Raw genomic sequence first — 11,694 nt, forward strand, 5'->3', positions numbered from 1 at the left:
AAGAAAACATGAAGAGAATTCCACAGAGAAATAATTTTTCATGAAAATTACACATTCCATCAACTTAATTGATACTGACATAAGTTATGTTAAAGGCAGTAATTATTCCCCCTACTTTCTGAAAGCGGTTTTTATAGTATCCCCTTATCCAGTTGTACCAACATCAAAACGTTAAAAATGCATAACTTTTGCATCTTTTACAATTGTGCGATTTTCCTTTAACTGTCACTGATGTGTTTTACTATGTTGCTGCTTTCACTCAATCCACATTTCTCTTTGGGTTTGGGTTTCCTTCACTGATGGTCGTTTTGGTAGAGGTAACGAGACACTTGATGAGGAGAACTATAGGTTTGGCAATGATAAAGTGAACATCAAAAAATATAGACCTATATATCTATATTGATAGATCAATTCAAACCGTATGTGATATTAGAATGAAAATGAGTTGCTGTTTGCTTTATAAACGCTGTTTCAAAATGCCTTTATAAAGCTGATTGAATTGATATATTAATATAGAGATTTTATCGATCGAAATCAATGATTACTCTCCCCCAGCTTCTCTTCCCTCCCCATCTTCATCTTGGATGTTAGTGCATGAGAATTTAATCATAATTATATCTTGATCTACATGAACCTGAACTAAAAAGGAGCCTACTACGCCTTTCTGAATCATTTTTTTAAAAAGCACAATCATCGTGAGGTTGGAGAAGTATAAACCCAAATTAACCAAGCATAGTGTATTCATGTTATACCCAATTAGACCTAATGCCCACTTCGAATCTGATTCTGCGTGGCTTGATAAACATGATCAATGTTAACAATAGCCATTGCTGCAGTTGTACGCATAGGCCTATATAATACTTATATCATAATTCATTCCAAGCTTAGATTTCCAATTTACTTTTGCAAGATATTGATGAAAACTTCGAGTTTGCATCTTAACAACAATTTGTACTCCATGACTGAATTTCTCTTTTCTAATGTTTTCATCGAGACACTCAGCGATTAGAAACATTGTAATAAGCGCTTTATAAATGATATTTATTATTATCATTAACAGCGCAATTAAGTCTTGCGAGACAAAGGAAAAGTGTCAGCAGACGGCGAACAAAACCACAGGAATACCAGTAGTGTATGCAGACGGCAAAGCAGAACGCGATGCCGATGGCGAAGTGGAAACACACACACAACACACACACACACACACACACACACACACACGCACACACACACACACACACACACACACACACACACGCACACACACACACACACAAAGCCGTTGTTATGACAGTTCACAAGGCGGCGTGCCATTCTCACATTCTAATCTGATTCTGTGGTTAGCAGACGACCATGGTACACGTACTGTATACAAGAAAGCAACACAAGTATCGCAACCAACTATTACACTGATAGTCTTTGCTCAAGTGCCACAATTGGCAATTTCGACGCGTTAGGGTTACGGAAAAAAAAATCGCGACCCGGAACGGTGTGTGACCCCAACGGACCCAGTTCCGGGTCAGTTCTGACTCGGATGTTTTAAGAGTGAAGTAATGCGCGTGTTTCCTATACAAGTCATGGATAAACGCGAAGTGCTGTATTTTGCGTAAACCCATTGTTTCAACTATTGAAACGTAATTCAGAGACCGTATAATATACAGTCTCTGTACAAAAGTACCTATATCATATAGGTAGAGCAGCAATTTGCTCCATGGTCTCAGCTTTGGAAAGAGATCGGAAATGTTTACTGGATGATGGAAAGGGATAGGATGAAAAGATTTCAGGTAGTCCAAGGGTTCGTGATCATAATAATGTATTCGAACCAACATGTTTGACAATCACTCATGTATACTAGTATACTACTACTACTATTAAATAATAATAATAATAATAATAATAATAATAATAATGGTAGTAGTAGAATAGTAGTAGTAGTAGTAGCATTTTAGTAGTAGTAATAATAATAACGATAATAATGGTAATAACAATAATATTAATAATAATATCTAAATCTCGCTATTATTTCCTCAGTATACAGTGCTCGCTCTCCAATCCCTAGGGAGCATTCCAGCCAGTCACCATTTTACAGGCGCGCACATGCTGATGATCCTTTTATTTATATTTTGGCAGTCTTCTAAGTCAACATCTGCAATTTTATACCTACTCTTAAAGGGATAGTACAGTTTTGGTGGAGATGAGAATTGGGTTTTTAACTTTTTGCGAGATACCAAGAAAACATTTATGATATAGTACAGAACATACCATTTTAAGAGGAATTCAAAGTTTATCCGACGAAAATCGGGTTCGGAACGACTGAAACATCAAAAAAAAAACAAAAACAAAAAACAAACAAACAAACAAACAAAGTAAAACAAAGCGATCGTAATATCGTGTGGGTCCCACACTTTATTAGAATCGCTCTTCCTTGATATATCAGCCACCTCAAAACCACTGAATTCTCATCAAATAAACGTTGAACTCCTCATTGACTTACATGCTCTTTCACATCTTATAAGAGGTTTCTCATTATCTCACCAAAAAATGTTAGAAACTTGAAATTAGGTCTCAACCATAACTGTACAATCCCTTTTCAATTCATTTTATTTCATTCTCATTTTCTTTCCAACAAAACATAACACGAGGTAAATCAGAAAATCCATCATAAGCATGTATACAGTACAAAGTGCGAAGGATTAACGATATCCAACAAACTAATAGAGATGAATCATGTATACATACGGGAAAATACAAAGTTATATTTTGAGGAGAAAAAAAAAAGAGAACTGAGAGGTCCACTAAAAAGCAGTGCTTGTAGATTGTGGACCACTCAAGAATTTCTTCCAAAAATACACATACAATTACAAATACATTACACATATGCACAACAACATGGCATAACTAAACTAAGGAGATACAATCGAACGGAATGGGACAAAAACAGAATTAGTGGAAGAAAGGGAAAGGAAGAAAGAGAGAGAGAGAGAGAGAGAGAGAGAGAAATGAGAGAGAAGGGGGGAGGGAGAGGGAGGGAGAGGAAAGATAGAGAATGCCTACACGCTGAACAAGAGAAACGGAAGAGAGAATTGATGAGGTGCTTCGAACAGCTGGTGACTGCACGCAGCTGTGTAGAAATTATGCAAATAACATGCCGTATTTCATTGCCTAGTAATGCCGTTTTTCACTGCGTAATAATGAATTAAATAACCGATGATGACCCTCATGTTTGCTGTAACCTGTATAGATAATGAAAATAAATATCTTAGCTAGAATTTAACAAAAAAGATTTCAAATTACGCTTAAAAATGTATAACGATTAAGAATTTTTTATTTCAGGACCTAATGAATTCCAAAATTTAGGGCCGATGTATATAAATGTGTTCTGAGCTAATAAGGTTCTCAAAAGGGGTAAGTGAAACTCATTAGAGCTCCTAGTAGGATAATCATGAAAAGATTGATTTCGTGGAAACATTGAATTAAAAATATTGGGAAGAGCATTTGTGTTATAATTGAACATGAACTGGCCAAGTTGAAAAAGAAACAAATCTTTAATTTTTAAAATCTTATATTCAATGAACAATGAATCTGAATGAGAACGTGGCGAAACCCCACAAATAATACAAAGTACTTTCTTTTGTAATAATAATAATAATTTATCTAATAAAGTTTGATGGGCGCTACCCCATGCTAAAATTCCGTAATTAAGATAAGGTAATATTAAAGAAAAATACAACGTTAACAAAGACGACGATGGAATGTGAAACTTAAGTCTGTTGATAATACCAATATTTCGTGAAATTATTTTACTTATGTTGATAATATGAGGCCTCCACGAAAGCTTATCATCCACTGTAATACCAAGGAATTTTATGTGGGATACACGTTCTAATTGAGTACCATCAAAAATAAGATCTGTGCTTAATGTTTCTATGGATTTACTAAAAAGCATATACTTAGTTTTCTGGAGATTAAGTGATAATTTATTAGCTCTTATCCATTGAGTCACTTTTTTCAATTCAGAGTTGACGGTGTCAATTAAAGTAACTGGGTCTTGATGGGAAAAGAAAACATTTGAGTCATCAGCAAAAAGTATAAATGAGAGTGTATCAGATGACCTGCAAAAAATCATTGATGTAAACAATAAAAAGTAAAGGACCTAATATACTACCCTGAGGGACGCCATATTTAATAAATTTGAAACTTTAGTTATTCTCGTTCAGAGATACATATTGTTTTCGGTTTTGCAGGTAACTCCTGAACCACTCCAAGGCCTTCCCCCTTATGCCATAATGTGACAATTTATGAAATAAAATGTCATGATTAATTGTATCGAAGGCCTTGGAGAAGTCCAGGAAGATACCAACAAGATGTGAATGATTATCTATCGTATGCGCGGCATTATCAATAAACTTCAATAGAGCGTGAATAGTGCTGTGTTTCCGACGAAACCCAAATTGAGAGTTTACAAAAACATTATGAGAGTTAAGAAAATTAATTGTTCTTTTAAATATTAATTTTTCTAAAATTTTAGATAAGGATGAAAGTAAAGAAATGGGTCTATAATTGCTGACATCAAGATCATCTCCTTTTTTAAATAAAGGGACAACCTTAGCAATTTTCATTTGATCAGGAAAAACGCCATATAACATAGATTTATTGAAAATATGTACAAGTGGGTCCACAATTGAAGATATAATACCCTTTAAAATGAAATTACTTATGTCATCATAACCCGCACTGCGTTTGTTATTCATTCCAGTAACAATATCCATTATTTCATGTTTCGTAGTTGGAACGAAAAAAATAGAACTAGAATTAGATTCACCTAAAAAATGTGAAAAATGTGTATTAGACGGTGGTACTTCTTTCGCCAAATTCTCTCCAATCATTGAAAAATAAGAATTAAAAATATTTGCCATATCACCAGAATCTTCAAAAATTCTATCATCGAATCGAATTTTTGTAATACTTAATTTCTTTTTTGATACAGTCATGGCCTGTTTCAATACCTTCCATGTATTCTTCATATCATGTTTATATTTTTCTAACTGAATCGCATAATATTTCCTCTTTTCAAATCGTATAACTTTAGTTAAAACATTTTTATACGATGTATATTTCCTTTTTGACTCTTCAGTTTTTTTCATTTTATATTTATAATATAACCTATTTTTCCTATTCACAGAACGCAAAAGGGATTTAGAAATCCATGGAAGCTTAGGGGATGTTTTATAATTAACTAACTTATCTTTTATTTTAGGAATATATTCATCTAAATTTCTATTAATTATCTCTAAAAAATTATCACATAATACATTAACATCATCATTATCACAAACACCAGACCAATCAACTCTTTCTAAGCTAACACCAAGGCTAGCTAAATTTTTTTGTGTGGCTCTTCGTCTAGTTGGAGGAACATGAAACTTATTAACCGCATGCTTAAGATTAAACCAAGCCATAACTGGGAAATGATCAGTCATATCGGATAAAATTATAGAAGAATCTAAAAATTGTAATAAATTACCAAAAATATTATCAAGGAGGGTGGCGGAATGATTTGTAACACGTGTGGGTTTCGAGATTAAAGGCAAAAATGAGGCTGATAAAAGTATTTCAAAAAACTCTTGTGACATGATATCATTTTTTATCAAATCAATATTAAAATCACCCATTACAAAAACATTTTTATTAACAAAAAGGGGACTCTTTAACACATTTGTAATACAATTCAAAAAATCATTAGGATTAGAACTAGGGGGTCTGTAAACAATACCAATTATAATATTCTTACTTTGTGGAACAGATATTTCCACAAATAAAGATTCTATAATATCATTCATTGAATTTAACTCATCGCAAACGTTGTAATCAAATTCATGAGACAAATAAAACGCTACCCCACCACCCGTCCTATTCAATCTATTATTAACTATTAAATTATAACCATTTATTGCATACGGTAAATTAATATCAGATGATAACCATGTCTCAGTTAAACCTATAACTGAAATTTGTTGTTTATTTTGATTATCTAATAATATCTGTAATTCATCAAAATGCTTATTGATACTCCTGACGTTTAAATGTAACATAGAAAAAATATTTCCGCCACCGGAGGGGTGGAGAAACCTCATCGCTATAGGCCCGGCACAGTCGCACTTCGTGAGATTCGCCGCTACCAGAAGAGCACCGAACTTCTCTGATCACCAATCATAAAAATTCTCATCCTACCAAATACAAATGCTCCTGGATGGAGAGCAGCAATGTGGACAAAGTGGACAAATTATACAGTAGCAATACCGGTTGGCACTTGTAACAGCCACCCTGTAGCTATAACAGGCATCACGTAGGAGGGCAATTTCTTCCAGTTGCGGTAAATCTACACTAGGAAACTCTGATGGCGAAAAGCACAGGTTGAATAAAAAATATGAACTTCAGAAGAACTTCCTTAAAAATGAAAGTATGGAAAGATTACATGCCTCCTCAGTACGCACTATCATTACATGTTATTTCACACAGGCATAGCATGAACTCCGAACATTACAATTTTAGAAGTTTCACAATGAAAATTGCTAACTCATCTTCATAGTCACGTAATACGTGGCTGCTGAATCTGCGTGTGGTCTTCTCCAATACATGCATGTACTATTACAGTAACAACACAGGGAATGCCGATTCAACAAAATCGATCTGATAACCAGTGTAGGCGCTAGAAGCTGGGGATTCGTCACAGTTCTGTCTTTTTCGATATTTTTTTCCTTTCTTTATATACAAACTTTGAGGTGCTAAACTTGCTTCCTCTATTACAAGACTGACCATAACGACACCCTGGCTTCATCCTATGTCGAATTGTTAAGAAAAAGAACAAAGAAACATGGTGTCAATCTAAAGTTAGACTGGTTGGAGGGGGAAACGATAACGTATAATGGTAATTTTTGTGTGTGTTTTGTTTTTCAGTTGAATTCAAGTTTACAACAAAACAGTTCCGAAGAATATTGGTCCATGGTAATGACATAGTGCTGGACTGTTTGGAAATGTCTACATAATTATATTATATGGAGCAATTTGAATGCATCATCATGAGATAAGCAAAAATCAGAATCATCTATCGAGTTCACGATTCTTGTTGTTGCTTTTTTTTTTTGGGGGGGGGGGGGTAGCAGAAACTTTCATGCATTTTCTGTGTAAGGAGAATCAGCAAATTAATTCAAACTTCATTACCCATTACAGAAAGTTCTTCATACTCAGTATCTTTTTACTCTTGCATGTTTTGATAAAGTTTTCCATATCAAGTTGCCTTTGCAGAACATGTTTCGCAAAAGAATCACACTTGAAAATCCAGCAATTCATTATACAACCCCTTTATTCATTCTCTACAAACTTTCTATTCATGATGTAATAGGTTAATTGAAAATAAAATCACGTATCAGCTTATGAGCCATGAATGAGTAATGTTCATCTGAAAACTGCTAATGAGGTATGAAACACTGTTCTGTATTATGATGTTATTATTTACCTGTACCACTAAATAAGCAGTTCTAATACATGAGACATACAAATCTGTGAGAATCTGGCAAAACGATAGGTATACCTAAATCAAGCAAAACTAGAAAAAAAAGCCCGTTGTGATAACAAGATCATTTATTTCGAGGCGAGATTGTCGTAATCTTTCCCTCGACACCAGTTGTCATCAAGACGGCTGCTGAAAACATGCCCGTTGGCGACACAGCCAACACAAGGTCGTTCAAGCTGTGGTTTTCCTTTTCGACTAGCGTGTCGACATTCGCTCCTTGAAAGGTAAACCTCTGCAGCGTCTTTTTGCCGTTTCCGTCGGCCCATAGCACGCAGACGAGCCCGTGGACATCGCAGCCTACCACCGCCTTCTTCCACTCGTCATCGTGGATGGAGCAAATGACGTTTCCGTTGAAGTCGAGAACGCTCGCAGTGGCGGGTTCGTGGGAAATGACAACGTAACTCGGCCTCGCGTGCGACACCGCTACCCCAGTCGGTGACAGATCACCAGTTTGAATTGTACGCTGCACGCTACCATCAGCTCGAAGGACGAAAACTCGTCGATAATCTCTGTCCGATGCGTAAATTATGTCCTCGCCGTCCGTAGCCAGACCAGATATGCTTCTCTTCACCGGAAGTGCTCCCGATATTTCTGTCAGGTTCTCTGCTAAGAGATGCAATTTGGCGTCAGTGGTAGCAAGAACGAATCGATGACCGGAAAGAGTAGAGAAACACCTGATGCTGTCGTACTGCAATGTTGGCAACCAGCGATTCCAGCCAAAAGTGCTACATCCAGGAATGCCCGTTGCGGTTACCTTTATAGATGCAAAGACAGCAGGACATTTCACTTCTTTAGATTCATAAGTATCACAAACTATAGGGGTGTAGTTATAGTTCGCACTGCTTCTGCTACTGTAATACGTATCATACCGCTTGCTAGTGTCCCTTTCCATCTTGTAGTGTGTTTCGGTACCAGTTTTTACATACACAGTCTCCATCCTGCCACCAATACACTCGCCCTGTACCACGGCAGCAAGGCGCCCATCTCTCGTAAACTGCAAATCTTTTGGCCCATTTTTACAAGAAATACTAACAGTTCCTCTTTCTCTGCAGTTACATCCTACAACGATCTTCCCAACGTTAGCCTCTAAGGGTGTTACGTGATAATGTAAACGGTCTACAGATTTCTTGATGCTTCTCAGCTTCTGCTCGTCCGGTTTCTCCGCTATTGCCCTGTCCATAGCTTCCCGCAAGCTCTTGTACATGGAAGCCATTCCTACAAGATCATGTTCATTTTCCAACACTTGCTGAGTCATCAGTAAACTCTTCTCAGCTAACGCCTTCATGTTCTCGGTTTTCCGTCTCAACTGAAGGAGCTGCTTGTTCTTTTCTTCCAGGTAGTCACACCCTTCCCGCTCTACCTGGTAGTGAAACTCCTCGACTCGTGTATTGTACTCCTCAACGGCACTTTGTATGCTTTTGCTAGTTTTCTTACTGTGGTCAATGATGTGTGATTCCAGTTGGTCAAGTAAGCTGAGAAATTTTGCGAATTCCTCGGACTTTTCGGTAACCTCTCCGCGTCTTGAGCTTAGCTCCTCGCGAATTATTGGGACGAAGTCTTTGAGGAACTGTAACTGGTGTCCCCGCTCTCGGCTGTGGTCGATGAGCGTGCAATCATGACAAATGGGTTCCAGGCAGGTCACGCAAAATATTTTCAGCTTCTCATCGGCATGTTTTGGGCACAGAACGGAATGATCTTTACTCTGAATAGTGACCCTTCCATTTAGCAAGTCTGAGATTTTGGCTACGGTGTGATTCTGCGTCATCCGAAGTCCCGCGTGGGCAGAAGAGCATCGCTGACAGAGAATCTGACAACATTCTCGGCAGTAGGTGAATGGGTTATCTTCTGGGACGTCCTCGGACGAGTGAGCGTAGCCACAGGCTTCACACTGGTGGGCCGAACTCGCCAACTTCCTCTCCCGTATCTCGTTCTCCGTGAGTGCCTCGACGAGTCGCGTCGCCCTGAAGTCAAGTCGTAATCCACGCACGCCATTCTCAGGTAGTACAGTGAGCTCTTTGCACAGGGCGCACTTCAGCAATTGTTGTCCAGAATCGTCCTTTCGGCTTCGTGCACACTTCTCCAAACACTTCTCACAGAAACTATGGAGACACGCCAGAATACGAGGAGTATCTAACCTTTGGAGGCAGATAGCACACTCCACCTCGTCGGAAACAACTGAATCTAGGAGGGAGTTCATTGACGCCATGATTGCTGAATGACACGATTAACTCTCCTTCCACATGGGGAGAAATCCGATCGCTCGCTTGTGAATGTTCTGAACTCGTCGATGGCGTAAGAATGAATGTTGTTACGACTTTGACGGCAGCAGACTCGATACATCAAGTGTGTTTGGGCACCGTTTGCTTGACGAGTCTGGGACAAGCTGGCCCGGCTATCATTGGCATGACATCCGTAGCTCTATGTAATAACCAGCGAGGTTTATTTATAGGCCAATGACTTATCGGAGGAGTTACTGGGGGCGTGCAGGGGATGAGCCCCCCCCCCTCCTCTCCAATATAGACTGAACGTGGCGGGACATCTCCCCTATAACTCCCTACCCATACTGTTCTTTCTGTGTCGTTTAGTTATGTTCACATCTGCGCAAGATAAAGCTATAAGAATGCCATTGGAGTCACCAGAGATTGCCAACTGAGTGTTGTATGGAAATTCGTCAAGAGATTCTGTCAAAGTATTTTTCCTTTCTTATTGAGTTTCTCCGGGATTATCAGTTTTTTTGTTAGCTTTGTAGCGCAGCTGTACGCCTTCAGAAGCCCATTTCTATTGATCGCAGCTGCTTTGTTCGATCAGAAATAATTTCTTTGAACGTCCAAAATGAATTCGTCTATATACGTATTATTAGTATACAGAAAAATAGTACAGAACCTTTCAAACTTTTTATACAGTTACTCCTGAGGAAGACTATTACACTGTTCAAACATTATCTAATAAATACTCATAGAGACTATACCTTTACAATACGTGACAATTGCAGAAGAATTAACATAAATAACCTCCACTTCAACATGAGTGTATAGGGGCATCTCAAAACAGATGTGCATTTAGTGTAAAGGATTAAAGATAAGACAGGACACACTGAATAAAGCAAACATTGAAACGGTCACATCCATGAGACCCCGACCCCTGCTTCGGAAGTTCGTTGCTCACTAACTCCGCCACTTCATCTTCCTCCGTCTTCCACATAGCACGAATACCTGAGAAGTAGCCGAACAAATGCCCTTTCAGCAACCCCCGCGCCTCCGCTTCATCACATCACCTCAGACCCTTCGATTACCCGCCTGTCCGCGCCCTTTGCATTTGTCTCAATCGCCGCAACTGATGTCACGCCCAGACGGTGGATGCATTGCCGCCATAATGCGTCCAACGTATGACAAGGACACGTAACTTCATTCACTTTTATCGAGAATTTCTTAAATTGAGCATCGCCTCCGCCGTCTGGAAACAAGAATATCTCGCTGCGTGAGCGCGCCATGAAGGCGACCAATCAGCAACTTAAAGCTCATAGCCTATTACAGGCGGGGCATATAAGGGCATGATATCTTGACCCGCTATGGCATGAAAATTAATTGACGGGATGACCATGCCGCCGTGACATCTCCTGCGGCTGTCTCTCGTACGTGTGTTGCTGCTGACAACCTACAGTCAATTATCTTTATGTATCTGCCACGTTACTCATACAGAAATCACTCTCATAATGTGCGCAGCGACACTTAAAGGGGATGGCTAGTAACTGATCAGTGGGAATCAGTGGGAATGCTGGTGGATGATTGTTCCAATTCTTGTGGGATTCATTTAAGAGTACATTATATATCTATTGTTGTGTGAAATTATTTGCTTCAGAACGGTCTCATATTCAAATAATGTGCGGTTTAATGCCCCATCACTGTACAGGCATGCTAACCTGGCAACATTAAACTGCACATTACTTGAATATGGGACCATTGTGAAGCAAATAATTTTCACACAACAATAGACATATAATGTACTCTTAAATGAATCCCACAAAGATTGGAACAATCATCCCACAGCATTCCCACTGTTTCCCACTGATCACTTACTAGCCATCCCCTGTAAATGTATTGTTATTCATTGGGAGCAGTGAT

At 38.5% G+C, this 11,694-nt stretch overlaps 1 protein-coding gene across 1 annotated transcript; it reads right to left on the reverse strand.

Annotated features, from left to right (window-relative positions):
* Positions 1-7,637: 7,637 nt before the first annotated feature.
* On the reverse strand, positions 7,638-9,779 carry LOC140244360 (uncharacterized). The gene has a single exon (XM_072324002.1). It carries the CDS (start codon positions 9,777-9,779, stop codon positions 7,638-7,640), a length of 2,142 nt encoding a protein of 713 aa, XP_072180103.1.
* Between the last annotated feature and the right edge of the window lie 1,915 nt (positions 9,780-11,694).

The sequence above is a fragment of the Diadema setosum genome, chromosome 21 (genome assembly GCF_964275005.1).
Source record: "Diadema setosum chromosome 21, eeDiaSeto1, whole genome shotgun sequence".
NCBI lineage: Eukaryota > Metazoa > Echinodermata > Echinoidea > Diadematoida > Diadematidae > Diadema > Diadema setosum.

Excerpts from the sequence above, each read along its gene's own strand:
- LOC140244360 (XM_072324002.1), bottom strand. The coding sequence starts at position 9,779 with ATGGCGTCAATGAACTCCCTCCTAGATTCAGTTGTTTCCGACGAGGTG.